Below are 15979 nucleotides of genomic sequence, written 5' to 3'. Positions count from 1 at the left end.
TTATTAAAGTGCTTAAAAATTTTCATAATGGAAGTGTGTTTTTATTTTCAAACATAGGTACTGTAAAAATTTTAGATAAGGAGACAGAACAGTGTCAGTCATTCCCTTTGTAATTATTGAGGGCAGAGGGGCAGGAAGAGGTACAAATATCAACATTTACCGAAAAACTATGGTATGGAGGCCTTTTTGCTAGGCTCTGGAAACACAAAGGTTCAGCCCATGCCTTTGAGAAGTTTGTTATTTTTTATTCAGAGAGAACGTGTGTGTGTGCGTGTGTGTGTGTGTGTGTGTTTAAAATCTCTTGATAGTGATTTGTATTTCTGGTTTTTCTAAATACAAAGTTTAGTAAACATATCTTTATTACCATTTTAACAATTATCTTTTTGTGATAAGGCGAACAATTAAGCCAAACAACTAAGTCAAAATTTATTTTAATATATTTGAGTATATGTGTTTATATGTTAATATACAATGTGTGTATGTTGTTAATGGGTATGTACAGCATGTATGGGTTGTGCAGTGATTTTCAAGTGAGTGCCACAGATGAAAAATGCTACCTTACAGGTAATTGTGAGATTGAGACACTTGATGTAAAATGCTTAACACTGTGTCTGGCACATAGTAAATGTTCAGTAGTCCTCATTATCCACATATTTATTATACCACCACTGCTATAGAAATTCACAGGAAAAAGAGAACTGTAGGTTAAGGAGATCAGAGAAAAAGGAAAGCATAATTTAAGCAATACATTTTGCCTCTGTTTTATTTAACATGACTTTTGCCTAAGACTTAAACTGCTAATAGCAAACACTTTGGAAAGTATTATATAACATAAATATGTATTAATAACGTGACCTCTTTTATTTCAGGAACTTTATATTGCTGTTGGAATATCTGGAGCCATCCAACATTTAGCTGGGATGAAAGACAGCAAGGTAATTATACATCAGTGATGCTAAAAGAAAACATTTCCACATTTTAGGATTTGGCTTACCTTGTATGTTTCCATGTAGTTACAGTGCATGTAGTCAAGCCATTCACACTAATATAGATCTGGGAACCAAAAGAAATAAAAGCTACCGTTCACTGCCTTAAAAATTATTGGTCACAGAGGCAGTGCTGTGTCATGGAAAGAGGCCTGAACCTGAGTTATAGCTCTACTGCTAACTTAATGCATGATGAGTGCTGTCTGCAAACTCAGTTTCTTTGTCTACTAAATGTGGGTATTGAATGACAATCACTAAGGTGCCCTTCAGCTGTGACAATCTGTGGATAGAAAATGTGAGGCTTAAACAATTTGATGAGGTTCTGAACGTCTAACTTATTTTTGAGGTTTTGATCCCTGATTCTCTCTCTGTCTGCTTCACTTTGGTCCTCTAACTGTCACAATCTCATATATCAGCAGGGCCCCTGTTCTTGGGTTGTTATCAAAGTATAACCAACACATTTTGGGTTGGAGCATCAGGCCATCTTAATATCTCAGTATCTCAGTAATTATCAAAAGTACAATAAGTATGGGGCTGGGCGTGGTAGCTCATGCCTGTAATCCCAGCACTTTGGGAGAACAAGGTGGGCAGATCATGAGGTCAGGAGATCGAGACCATCTTGGCTAACACGGTGAAACCTAATCTCTACTAACATGGTGAAACCTAGTCTCTACTAAAAATACAAAAAAAAAAAAAAATTAGCCAGGTGTGGTGGCGGGCGCCTGTAGTCCCAGCTACTCGGGAGGCTGAGGCAGGAGAATGGTGTGAACCTGGGAGGCAGAGCTTGCAGTGAGCCGAGATTGCGCCACTGCACTCCAGCCTGGGCAACAGAGCGAGACTCCGTCTCAAAAAAAAAAAAAAAGTCAAGTGTTTCCTTCCTCTACTTATTGCCCTTTTTTTTTTGACATGGAGTCTTGCTGTGTTGCCCAGGCTGATGTCGCCCAGGCTGGAGTGCAGTGGCCTGATCTTGGCTCACTGCTAGCTCCGCCTCCTGGGTTCATGCCATTCTCCTGCCTCAGCCTCCCAAGTAGCTGGGACTACAGGCGCCCACCACCACACCTGGCTAAATTTTTTGTATTTTTAGTAGAGACAGGGTCTCACCGTGTTAGCAAGGATGGTCTCAATCCCCTGACCTCGTGATCCACCCACTTCAGCCTCCCAAAGTGCTGGGATTACAGGCGTTAGCCACTGTGCCTGGCCAGGAAACACTTGATTTTAACTTGCTACTTGGACTACTCTGGAAGTCCTGTGTAATGACTCTGAACATATATTTCAGAATATGACACATTAATTCATGCATAATAATGTATGGTTTGAATTATGAACTTGTCTTTCATGAAGTCAGAGATGCCTCTGACATTCCTGCATTTATCCATTCAGATGGAAGCTTGATATAAAAGATAATAAAACTTTTAACAGGCTTAACTTCTTCTAACTTGAAATGCATGCACTACCTCTTTGTAGCTTCTAAATGAACTGGCCCAAAACCAGTCAGATTTTACAGTTGGATGGTAAGTTTCTTTACTGAGCTATGAAAACAGCAGTGCCAATAGGGAAAATGTGATTGCTGCATTAAGAAAAAATAAATAAAAAGAAAGAAATTCCAGCATCAGCAGCCTTAAAGTATATTTTTAGCCAGCCCAGTTCAGACATAGCTAGAATTCTGCTTCTCTAAAAATAAAAGATTCTGCCTGTCAAGAAGATACCAGTGAAAATTCTCACCCCACGCCAACAGGGCTGGATTGTGGGAAAGACACTAGGTAGTGTACGTCAGAGCAAATAGGGAACAGTTGAAGTAAGGAGACTGGTGTTGGGGGTCAGCCAAGACTTTGTATCTCCATCTAGTCAACAAATGTTTATTAAGATTGTTCCTTATACTAGAAGCTGGGAATGCTTAAATGAAAAAGGCATAGCCCTTGTTGTCACTGTCCCGTCCTGTTGTCTGTGTCGTCCGCTGTTGTCATAGCCCCATTATCTGCATAGGAGACAGTCTTTAGTTATATTGGTTTTAAGTTCTAAAATGGGATATTAGAATGGTTTAAATCTGACAGTTGCATTCCCTACAAGCTGCAATTTTAATTAGAATTCTGGTTTAGTTGAAGGAATTCAAGATTTGATTGTTAAATCAAATGAATCTAATGAAAGCAATTTCTGAACTAATATATAGTAATATGGTTGAGGCCACGTGCGGTGGCTCATGCCTGTAATCCCAGCACTTTGGGAGGCCGAGGTGGGCAGAGCACCTGAGGTCAGCAGATTGAGACCATCCTGGCTAACAAGATGAAACCCCGTTTCTACTAAAAATACAAAAAATTAGCTGGGCGTGGTGGCAGGCACCTGTAGTCCCAGCTACTCGGGAGGCTGAAGCAGGAGAATGGTGTGAACCCGGGAGGCGAAGCTTGCAGTGAGCTGAGATTGCGCCACTGCACTCCAGCCTGGGCGACAGAACAGGACTCTGTCTCAAAAAAAAAAAAAAAAAAAAAAGTAATAATAATAATATGGTTGAATACAATCTATGCGTTTCAAAGCTCTGTAAGAAGGAAGAACTTGAGCTTGCAAGGAGCTATTGAGAGAGCTTTGGATACGAGCAAGACTTTATCATAGTTCTTTACAATTGATTATTTAGAAATACTATTTTAATAATCTGAAGAACAATAACCAGCCCACATCTTTTTTGTTAAATACTGTAGTGGTTCCTTGCCTACAGTTATATGCTCTCTCTCTAAAAATAACTTTTAAGGCAGGTATGGTGGCTCAGTGTCATTCTAGCACTTTGGGAGGCCAGGGCAGGAGGATCATTTGAGCCCAGGAGTTGGAGACTGGCCTAGGCAACATAGTGAGAACCCCATCTCTCCAAAAAATAAAATAATTATCTGAGCATGGTGGTACACCCCTGTGGTCCCAGCTACTCAGGAGGTTGAGGTGGGAGGATCACTTGAGCCCAGGAGATCAAGGCTTCTGTGAGCTGATTGTACAACTGCACTCCAGCCTGAGCAACACAATGAGACTCTGTCTCAAAGTAATAATGAAAATAACAATTGTTACATAGTACAATGAAGAAAGCTTATGGATGATTAAACTCCCAGATGTCTAAGTGGCCTCTAGGAGAATAATTTACCATCAATAACTAAACAAATCTCTGCTTATTGCCATGAAGCAGGTTACACATTCCCAAAAGACAAACACATCAATGCAAATCAACATCTGCTATTCAAAATGTTTGTTCTTGTGCCTTTGAATTTGAGGCTCATGTTTGAAATTTGTTTATTGTCTCTGACCATGCGTCTTAATGTGTGTAGCATGTTTCTCTGGATTAGCAGTTACCTGGACTATACCATGTTCCAATCTTAGACATTCTGGCATATTCTGCACATCTCTCTGAGGAACCCCTCTAAGGGAAATACACAGATGTTGGATATCATGTAGCCTGTATTTTGAGTCATGCTACATCAAAATACTTAATGTGTTTTTTAATACCAGCTGTTTTCACCACATACAGTGCCAGATAGGTAGAAACTTAATTTTACTTCTAGAGATTTGAATTATTTTTAATCCACAGTCTTATCCTCCTGCCTCCACCTCCCAAAGTGCTGGGATTATAAGTATGAGTTACCACGCCTGGCCTGCATTTAAGAATATTTTTATAGCAAATAAGAGAAATGTTTGATAGCTTTTATAAGAGATAGAAGTAATTTGCTTGTTTTATTAATCTATTTGCTATGTACATAAGGACTTAAAGCTGTTTAACGTCCCTTAATAACAGGCTGACAAGATAGTTTAGCTTTCATATTGTTAGAATATCCCAGAATAATTTTATTTATTTTTATTTTTATTTTTGTTGAGACAGAGTCTCACTGCTGGAGTGCAGTGGCACGATCTCTGCTCACTGCAACCTCTGTCTCCCGGGTTCAAACAAGTCTCCTGCCTCAGTCTCCCAAGTAGTTGGGATTACAGGCACACGCCACCATGCCTGGCTAATGTTTGTATTTTTAGTAGAGACGGGTTTTACCATGTTGGCCAGGCTAGTCTCGAACTCCTGACCTCAGGTGATTCGCCCATCTTGGCATCCCAAAGTGCTGGGATTACAGGCGTGAGCCATTGTACCTGTCCTCCAGAATAATAATTTTTAAATAATAAATGAAGGACAAAATAGTTTGCACTACAAAGGCTGTGGATTTGGGTATGGATTTGTTACTTTTTCACCTAGAATCAGTTTTTTTTTGGTAAGTCAAAAGAAAAAATGATTTTAAATCTTTAGTACTGAGATGGGCTAGTTGTGGGTAAGAGAGAATTTTATTACATTCCAACCCAGAAATTTCTGATAAACTTACAATATTGACACAGATGCATCAAATCTTATTTTTAGACATTTTAAGAATGTTAATATATTGTAAGGGAAGTTAAAATGGAACTATCAGTCTGTGTGGAATGTTTTCTTGGTAAAAGTCAAAACTCTTTGTTTTTATTTCACAGACAATTGTGGCTATTAATAAAGACCCAGAAGCTCCAATTTTCCAAGTGGCAGATTATGGAATAGTTGCAGATTTATTTAAGGTAAGCTGCTATTATCTGGATTGTCATCTGAGAAACTCTTAGAATTGGTCAGGGACGAAGCTATTAAAAGAAAACATCATGTGTTTGTGTGTCTATGTTTATATATATACTGTTAATATATGTACACAATTTTGACCTACTTAAAGGTTAAGTTGCTCTAAGATTAGGTATGTGTTGTTTATATAGAGCATTATAACTTTGCTTTTAAAAAAGAGTCCAAATTGTCTTTAAAATATCCACATGGCGGCCGGGCGCCGTGGCTTATACCTGTAATCCCAGCACTTTGGGAGACCAAGGCAGGCGGATCACGAGGTCAGGAGATCGAGACCATCCTGGCTAACACGGTGAAACCCCATCTCTACTAAAAAATACAAAAATTTAGCCAGGTGTGGTAACGGCCACCTGTAGTCCCAGCTACTCGGGAGGCTGAGGCAGGAGAATGGCGTAAACCCAGGAGGCAGAGCTTGCAGTGAGCAGAGATTGTGCCACTGCACTCCAGCCTGGGTGACAGAGTGAGACTCTGTCTCAAAAAAAAAAAAAAAAATACTCACATGGTTTTTGGCATCTCATGTGCTAAGTTAATGCACAATGTGAAGTGATTCAAGTAATTTATAACCTAGAATCATATTTGGCAGGTACCCTAAAGAAATTAACATCAAACCCCCTTATTCAGGAATTTGCCAAGAATGCTAGAGCTTTTCAGGGTAGAGTAGGCACTCATATCCAGCTTATCTGACTCAATAAGAATGCTCTGCTTGCTGTGTTTGTGGGTTAATGGCCTTCCTTAGCTGATGAGTGTAGGGAGAGCACTTATTTCCCACTCCTCACACTCCACTTTTGAGTGTTCCTTCTCTCTTGCCGTTACCTCCATATTTGACCTTCCCATGAGAAAAATTACTTTCATGATATTAATTAGTGAATTACAGATGATGAGCACTTGATACTCATTTGGCCACATTTAAAGGTCATGGCCTGGTCTCTTTTCCCTGGGTCTGCCTGCACGTTTCTAGGTTATCTTATGCAGAAATCACTCATGCAGGAATTGACACTCTGAAAATATAATCCAACCCTAGGAGAAGTGGGTTTGCTGGGGTAAGGAACCCCTGACGTAGAACCACAGCGAGGGGCTATGGGCCTCATGGAGAGGCTGTAGCCTGAGAACAGAGCTACAGGTGGTCCCCTCAGCAAGAGGATTGGCCTATTTCCGTGACTTCACCAGCACTGCACATGATCTAGAGGAACTAGTGACAGTGCTTGGAGAGCACATTTGTATTTTGAAGTATATGTTCATGCTCAGTGAAGGATGGAAATAGGACCCTGGAGCCAATTACTCCATGATGGCTCAGACTGCATGCAAAGACTAGGATGGGGCTCTTGCTCTGGCTCAGTGTTGGGCATACTTCCCCTCAGAAGGCCCCTGCCGTAGAGCTTAGATCTTGTCTTGGGAAAAACATTACCCCTCTTCAGTAACCCTGAAGCTCTGTATCTGGTATTTGGGGTTCAGGTAGGTCATCTGCTCGTGTTGCCTGGCCCAAGTGTGTAAGAACAAACAGTAAGGTCAGTCATTTTCCCACTAAGATGTTCCAGTGGGAAGGGGAGCTGATATGAAAAAGAGAATTTTTTTTCTCTGTATAATGATAACTTTGTTCAAGTAGTAAGAATTCAGTTCCTTACTATTGGTATGAATAGAGGGGTAAATATTCTTTTTATTTAAAAGCAAAATTAAATACTTTCTGAACCTTATCCATGTTTGCAAGTAGATGTCTACTGTATTGCCTTTTTTCCTCAAGAGAATATTTTAATAAACTTATAAGTAATTTTGTTTAAGTTAGATTCTTCTGTCTGCCTGTGTACTATGTGTTAAAACTCACATGGCAGCTTTCATGATAAGATAAACTGTTAAGCAGTTGGAAATTTTCAGTGTTCTTCCAATGGACACCTGCCTTAGGGCAGGAGCTTCTTTGTAGTCATTGTTGATGGAATGGGGTCACACACATTGTGGTCCTGCATTAAGGGCAGCTCCCAGGTTTGGCATGAGAATGTGTGTGTGTGTGTGTGTGTGTGTGTGTGTGTGTGTGTGTGGACACAGAGGTATCTCAGTGAGAAAGAGTCCTAAGACAGTGAAGTGGAACGAGGCCTTAAAAATCATCTAGTCAGCTGACTTCCAGTTTCAGGTTCTCAGGCTCCTTTTGTATTTTAGGAAGCCCGCTTTGGACTAGAGAGAGCTTCAAAGATACTGTGTTTATTTGCTTTTAGCTAGAATTATATTAAGGCAATGACTATCTCATACAGCTTAGAAGTTCTGAAGTACATGGCCAGGAGCGGTGGCTCACACCTGCAATCCCAGCACTTTGGGATGCTGAGGTGGGCGGATCACCTGAGCTCAGGAGTTTGAGACCAGCCTGGGCAAGATGGTGAAACCCTGTCTCTACTAAAAATGTGAAAAATTAGCCAAGCATGGTAATGCATGCCTGTAATCCCAGCTACTCGAGAGGCTAGGGCACAAGAATCACTTGAGCCTGGGAGGCAGAGTTTGCAGTGAGCCAAGATGGTGCCACTGGACTCCAGCCTGGGCAACAGAGCAAGAATCTGTCTCAAAAAAATAAAAATAGGCCGGGCACGGTGGCTCACGCCTGTAATCCCAGCACTTTGGGAGGCCGAGACGGGCGGATCACGAGGTCAGGAGATCAAGATCATCCTGACTAACACGGTGAAACCCCGTCTCTACTAAAAATACAAAAATTAGCCGGGCGCGGTGGCGGGCGCCTGTAGTCTCAGTTACACGGGAGGCTGAGGCAGGAGAATGGCGTGAACCTGGAAGGCGGAGCTTGCAGTGGGTGGAGATCGCACCACTGTACTCCAGCCTGGGCGACAGAGCGAGACTCCGTCTCAAAAAAATAAATAAAATTTTAAAAAATAAAAATACAGTTCTGAAGTACAGTTATATATATAGTTGATCAATACAAAAGTAGAGAAGTTAATCAGTCCTTTAAAAGTGCAGTTTGGGAGGCCAGGCACAATGGCTTATGCCTGTAATCCCAGCACTTTGGAAGGCCGAGGAAAGGTGGATCGCTTGAGTCCAGAAGTAGGACACCAGCCTGGGCAACATGGTGAAACCCCATCTCTACAAAAAATACAAAAATTAGCCAGGTCTGGTGACATGTGCCTGTGGTCCCAGCTACTGGGGAGACTGAGGTAGGAGGATCACGTGAGCCCAGGAGATTGAGACTGCAGTGAGCCATGATTACACCACTGCACTTTGGCCTGGGCAACAGAGTAAGACCCTGTCTCAAAAAAAAAAAAAAAAAAAAAAAAATCAGTTTGGGGGAAAAAAACTACAGATTATAAAAATATTAAACATATGGCAGACTCCTGTTTGTTACTGTGTGAGTAACACAAGCCAGGTACATTCTTTTTAAGTTGCCTGTTCCAGAGAGATGTGATTTGGGACAATCAGCAGGTTATGGGCACAACTAAGCCAGGGTCCTGCTTCTGTTCCCCCTCTCTCTCATCTCTCTGCCTCTCTGGCTCAGCAGGTACTACAGCTGAGTGGCTCACTACTACTATTGTGTACCTTGGATAAGGTGCAGTAAAAAGAATCGCACCTTTGACAGACTCTAGGAACCTACAGAGTACGCATCAAGTCGTTTTCTCAGCTGAAATCAGAATGAGCACATTGTAGGTGAATACTGTAGTAATTCTGACAGAAGAGTGCAGACAAAGTGGTTTGGTGAATATACTCCTCACTGGGGCGACCCCAGTTTTAAAAAATCAAATATTTAAAGAAAATATTTTTAAAATAAAATATTTAATACTTTTGATTTTAAAAAATCAAAAATACAATATTTGTATAATTATATTTCTTAATGTTATATATTTTTATATTTTTAATATAATTTTTGTTATTTTTTGTATTTTATGTATTGTAATTATATAAGAAATATATAAGAATATATTTATATAATGTTAAGAAATACAATTATACAAATTATGGGTGAGAATTAGCATTATCTATTTTGGATTATGATCTAAAGAAAATGGAAGTCAAATAATAGCGTACGAAAAGGACTTTTTTAGCCTAATTTTCGTGTGAAAAATTTAAATTGCAAATTGCATCATGTGTAGCATGTATATACAGCTGTTAGACTAATAATTCCCTAGGTGATATTTTGCTCACCAAGTAGAACCGTATCTGGAGTAAAAATGTATACGCATAACATTTTATTCTCTTACATTCATTGTTTTGCTTGACCCTTCAATAACCATTAGTTACGAAGGACAAGTTTTTTTTTTTTTTTTTTTTTGGCCTTAGAAATAATATGTTATAGTAATTAAGAGCTTTAATTCCAATTCTGCCTTGGCCGCATACTAGTTAAACTATCTTGGCTAAGATTTTAATCTCTGGACATCAGCTTCCTTGTAAGTAATGTAAATATTACACTACCTCTTTAAAGGTTGTAATGAAGATGAAATGAAATTATACTGCACCTAATACTAATAGAGCCTGTGATAAACATTAGCCTGCCTGTTCTGTCCAGGTATATAGTAGGTACTCAGTAAATGGTAAATATTATAATTGTAGTTACTGTGATAGGGCATAGGGCACCACCTATTTTTTGTTTAATATTAAACAGCTTTACTGAGATATAATTCATGTACCATAAAACTCACCATCTAAAAATGTACAATTCAGTGGGTTTTAGTATTTTCACAGTTACACAACCACTATCACACATTTCATCACACCAAAAAGAACTCCATACCTATCAGCATTCATTCCCTGTTTTATGTTCTGCATCCTCAGACCCCAGCCCCAGCTCCTGGCAACCACTAATCTACTTTCTGTTTCTATAGATTTGCCAGTCCTGTATGTTTCATATAAATGGAATTATGTAATATGTGATCTTTGTGATTGGCTTCTTTCAGTTAGCATAAGGTTTTCAAAGTTCATCCATGTTATAGCCTGTGTTAGTACTTTCTTTTTCTTGCCAAATAATATCCATTATAGGGGTATGTAACATTTTGTTTATTCATTTATCATTTGATGGACATGTTGAGTTTTTCCCCTTTTTGGCTATTAAGAATAATGCTGCTATGAACATTCACGTATGAGGTTTTGTGCAGACCTATGTTTTCATTTCTTTTGGATGGATATCTAGAAATGGAATTGCTGGGTCACCTGGTAACTCTGAGTTTAACATTTTGAATAACCGTCAGGTTGTTTTCAGAGTGGCTGCCCCCTTTTACATTCCCACCAAAAATGTGTGAGGACTCTGGTTTTTCTATATACTCATTAATGTATGTTATTGTCTGTCTTTTTAAATATAGCCCTTCTAATGAGTGTGAGGTGGTATCTCATTGTGATTTTGATTTGCATTTCCCTGATGGCAAATGACTTTTAGTATCTTTTCATCTGCTTATTGGCCATTTGTATATTTTCTTTGGAGAAAGTTTATTCAGATCCTTTGTAATTTTTAAATCACATTATCTTTTTGTTCTTGAGTTGTTAGTGTTCTTTATATATCATAGATATAAGTCCCTTATTGAGTATTTGATTTGCAAATATTTTCTCCCGTTGTGTGGGTTGTCTTTTCACTTTCTTAATGGTGTCCTTTAAAGCATGAAAGTTTTAAATTTTGTCAATGCCTATGAAAAAGGGGAAGAAAAAGTTTTAAAATAAAGTTTTAAATTTTGATGAAATCCAGCTTACCAATTTTTTCTTTGTTGCTTATGCTTGAAGTCTCATATCTAAAAACCCATTGCCAGCCAGGCACGGTGATTTCACACCTGTAATCCCAGCACTGGGAGGCCAAGGTGGTTGGATCACTTGATGTCATGAGTTTGAGACCAGCCTGGCCAACATGGTGAAACCCCATCTCTACCAAAAAATACAAAAATTAGCTAGGCATGGTGGCCAGCTACTCGGGAGGCTGAGGTGGAAGAATCACTTGAACTTGGGAGGAGGCAGAAGTTGCAGTGAGCCAAGACTGCAAGTATCTGCTCAAGCCCCTACTTTCAGTTCTTTTGGGTTTATAACTAGGAGTAGAATTGCTGGGTCATATGAATTCCATGTTTAGCTTTTTGAAGAACCTTCAAACTGCTTTCCATAGAAGTTGCATGATTTTACGTTCCCACCAGCAGTGCACAAGGGTTCCAGTTTTTCTGCATCCTCAGTAACACTTGTTATTTTCTGTTTTTTAATTCTAGTCATCCTAGTAGGTATGAAGTGGTATCTCATTGTGACTTTGATTTGTGTTTTCCTAATAACTAGTGATGTTAAGCACATAAGCATATGAAAAGATGTTCACTGGCCATTCGTATATCTCCTTTAGAGAAATGTTTATCCACCTCTTTTGCCCATTTTCAGTTGGACTGTTTCTCTTTTTGTTGACTTGTGTGAATTCTTTACATATAATGGATACTAAACACTTATCAGAGATATGATTTCCAAACATTTGCTCATTCTGTAGGTTAGCTTTTCACCTTCTTGAGAATATCCTTTGATGTGCAAGTTTTAGATTGTGATGAAGTCCAATTTATCTTTTTTTTATTTTGTTGCTTGTGCTTTTGGCATCATATCTGAGAATCCATTGCCAAATCTTGGCTCATGAAGATTCAACCCTGTTTTCTTATAAGAGTTTTATGGTTTTAGCTCATATATTTAGGTTGTTGATCCAGTTTGAGTTAATTTTTGTATATGGTGTGAGGTAGGAGTCCATCTTCATTCTTTGGCATGTGATTATCCAGTTGTCCCAGCACCACCTATCTGTTCAAAGAGACTATTCTGTTCGCATTGAATGACCTCGGCAAACCACTTATCTTTCTAAACCTTCTTTTCTTTCCTCTTCTCCCCTATAGTCACTACAATCTCTTTACTATCTCGGGAACCTGCAGTTGTTTATCTCTGTCTGTGCCTCATTTTTTTGCCTAGAATCCTTTTTTTCTTTAGTTTGATGTTCTGAATTTTCCTAATTCACACTGATCTTCCTCAGGACTCGAATTTGGAGCTTTTAATGCTATTCTCTTCTCCTTCTCCTGCATTCCAGTATAAGATGAGCACACTTCTGATTGGGTGATTCATAGGCCTCTGTCTGTTCTTGCCAACTAGGAGGCAGAACTCCTCTGTTACTCCCATAGTGACAGAGAGCTTCTCTGTTTGCCTTAGTACTACCTGGAGGAAGTACTAAGTGAATGAGTGAAACATACTTGTACTGTGATTTATATCAGTAGGTTGTCTTTTTTAAAAAAAACTTAGGTGACTTTTATTGGGTCTTACTGAGTAGGGAGTTGCCTCTGCAATATCTAAAAGAGAATAGAAATAAGAAGATCTTTCAGTGTGCTCAGGCCATCAGACACTCAATGAACCTGAGTTAACATTTCCTTTTTCCTAAATAAGGCATCATGTGGTATGCTTGAAAAGTGTATAGTTGGGCTGGCTGCAGTGGCTCACGCCTGTAATCCCAGCACTTTGGGAGCCCGAGGTGGGTGGATCACCTGAGGTCAGGAGGTCGAAACCAACCTGGTCAACTTGGTGAAACCCCATCTCTACTAAAAATACAAAAAAATTTAGCTGGGTATGGTGGCAAATGCCTGTAATCGCAGCTACTTGGGAGGCTGAGGCAGGAGAATTGCTTGAACCTGGGAGGCAGAGGTTGCAGTGAGCCGAGACGGCGCCATTGCACTCCAGCCTGGGCGACAAGAGCGAAACTCGGTCTCAAAAAAAAAAAAAAAAAAAAAATGTGTGGTTGATCTAATAAAAAAAGATACAGATGGTAGAGAAAATCCTCTCAACCCTTTCGTGGAGAGTGTGGTAAGGATATATTTGGTAAAATTTTGAAAAGTTACATATTCTAAACCAAATTAGTGTTTCACTTCGTGGTAAGAGAAGTTGGGCTTTATCCTATTTTTCATGAAATACACAGGTCCTGTGTGAAGCTCAGTTAGCATGTCATCCGTGTGACTGGCATGAGCTCATGGTCTCTCCACTGAGGAAAACTGGGAGAAGTGGTGCCAGCACTTAATGCCACCCCTGAGCAAATGCCTGCTGGCTCCATGGTAAACATGGGCCTTTTAATAGGCTGGAGACAAAGTGACATTCAGAAGAAACAACATGTCGACAATTTCCTTAATAAATTTTGTACGAACACATTATTTCCACCTAATGGAAATGTAGCTCTCTTAAATAATTGAGAGGCTATATTCATCAGTGGCGAGTTCAGCTGGGATCTTTGTGAGCTAAGGCAGCCGAAAGCCCCTTGGAAGACTGGGTAATTGATATTTTGCACAAGTGGCTGGACCAGTTTTCAGAGTGTCTGTGTGACATTCCCTGCAGCTCCCTCAGACAGCTCTCCTCTGTCCAAGCAGTTACAAAGCAGCTCTACACTGGAGGCTCCAGTTGCAGCCACTGTACTGCCACGACTAAGGGTTAGTAATTAATCCTTTTTAAAATGGGAGCCAACTCAGGCCATTTCCCCTTGCTGTGGTTTCTTACTGTCTGCTGGCTGGCCACTGCATTAGCACACAAGGTCTTTTTTTTTTTTTTTTTTTTTTTTTTTTTGAGACAGAGTCTTGCTCTGTCGCCCAGGCTGGGGTGCAGTGGCCGGATCTCAGCTCACTGCAAGCTCCACCTCCCGGGTTTAGACCATTCTCCTGCCTCAGCCTCCCAAGTAGCTGGGACTACAGGCGCCCGCCACCTCGCCCGGCTAGTTTTTTGTATTTTTTAGTAGAGACGGGGTTTCACCGTGTTAGCCAGGATGGTCTCGATCTCCTGACCTCGTGATCCGCCCGTCTCGGCCTCCCAAAGTGCTGGGATTACAGGCTTGAGCCACCGCGCCCGGCCAAGGTCTTGATTTTAATAAAGCATGATGATATTGAATGTTCAGCATGTAGCACATTCCTGTGTGCCAGATGATAGTAGTATGCTGCTGAAAAAGCAACCAATATGTTTATGAAATGAATGATGGATGAATGAATGAATGAACAGTGAGAGAACAAGTACTAGAGGAGGTTAGCAGGGGTCATAACTGCAGCAAGCTAGAGACTTTGATGTGGACTTCGAAGGGAAGTCAGGAATGCAGTTAAGGGTGGGAAGAATGCCAAGGAAAATACGAAGGTAAATACACAGTACTTTTCGCCCAGACAAGAAAAATTGGGTTTCCTGTTTCTAGGGTGCCTTCTTGAAATTTGTGGTTGGGTCAAAAAGCCGAAAGGTAGCAGTGTGTGCAGTCGTTCATGCCTGTAATCTCAACACTTTGGGAGACTGAGGCAGGCAGATCACCAGAGCCCAGGAGTTCGAGACTAGCCTGGGCAACGTGACGAAACCCTGTCTCTACAAAAATTAGCCAGATTGGTGGCTACTGAGGTGGGGGGATTGATTGACCCCAGGAGGTGGATGCTGCATTGAGCTATAATTGCACCACTGCACTGCAGCCTGGGTGACAGAGTGAGAGCCTGTCTCAAAAAACGAAAAAAAAAAAAAAAAAAAAGGCACCTAGGCAATGAGTGGGCTGTAGGCCCTGCCAGCCCTGGGTCCTGGGTCCTGGGTAGTCTCCCTGGGTGGGAAGAGAGACTACTGGAGAACAGGGGGTTCCTGGTGGAGAGGAGGGGGCCTTCGTGCCTCAACAGTGATTCGTGTTCTTTTGGCCTCCCTGTACTGCTTACGGAGCTGTGACCGTATCACAGTGAAGGCTCTAGTTGCTTAATTACTTTTTGTTTTTATTTGCAGGTAGTTCCTGAAATGACTGAGATATTGAAGAAAAAATGAATCAGGATCATGCCTTAAAAAGAAAAATTACGTTAAAGTATTCCACTGAAATCACAGATATTTGTGGGTACTATAACAATCATTGGAAAGCATGGAGAGCTACATTTCATAATTTGAGGAAAATTTTCTAACAGATGCCAGAATGCTTGTTTATGGGATTACTATGTTTCCTTTGAATTATTTGTGGTTCCAAGCAGTTATTTTTTGAAATTTTTAAATTCTGTAATAAAATCTATAATAAAACTTTTCCACAGCTTTAAAACTATCAGAAATATGCCTAGCCTCTAGAGAAAATTGAAGAAAAGGAGTAAAAAACTTTTGTTTATTTATTTATTATTTTTGCCTTTCTTGTTCATGGAGAGCTCTATGTTTCAGGAAGATTGTAAACATGATTGTCTCCACCAGCCTAATCAACCTAACTAATCTCATTGTTGAAGGGCAAACCTCATAGGAGAAGGTAACTGAATTGGCAAGTACAGAGTTTAAAAGCATGGCTATAAAGCACGAATATTATCTTAAACATACTCCAGTCTTCAGAAAACCATAGCTAATGTGACAGAAGCAGACCTGACTAAAACCTGACCCAGCTCCATGTATTTAGTTGGCTTAAGGTAAATTTCATTTTCCATTTCATTTTAAGGTTTTGTCAGTTTATAGGACTTTTTTGTCTGTAAAG

General features: G+C 40.1%; 1 protein-coding gene across 3 annotated transcripts in view; it reads left to right on the top strand.

Moving 5' to 3' along the window:
* ETFA (electron transfer flavoprotein subunit alpha) overlaps window positions 1-15565 on the top strand; it is a 101921-nt gene extending 86356 nt beyond the window's left edge. For all 3 annotated transcript variants that reach the window (XM_045395841.3, XM_045395840.3, XM_005560150.5), the window contains 3 exons: window positions 870-935; window positions 5460-5540; window positions 15265-15565. In XM_045395841.3, coding sequence (XP_045251776.1) covers window positions 870-935; window positions 5460-5540; window positions 15265-15303 — 186 coding nt within the window. In that variant the 3' untranslated portion in view covers window positions 15304-15565. The remainder of the gene's footprint in view (window positions 1-869; window positions 936-5459; window positions 5541-15264) is intronic.
* The last annotated feature ends 414 nt before the right edge of the window (window positions 15566-15979 follow it).

The sequence above is a fragment of the Macaca fascicularis genome, chromosome 7 (assembly GCF_037993035.2).
Source record: "Macaca fascicularis isolate 582-1 chromosome 7, T2T-MFA8v1.1".
NCBI classification, from domain to species: Eukaryota; Metazoa; Chordata; class Mammalia; order Primates; family Cercopithecidae; genus Macaca; species Macaca fascicularis.
The sequence above is the reverse complement of the archived record's forward strand: the minus strand, read 5'-3'. Positions and strand labels throughout refer to the sequence as shown.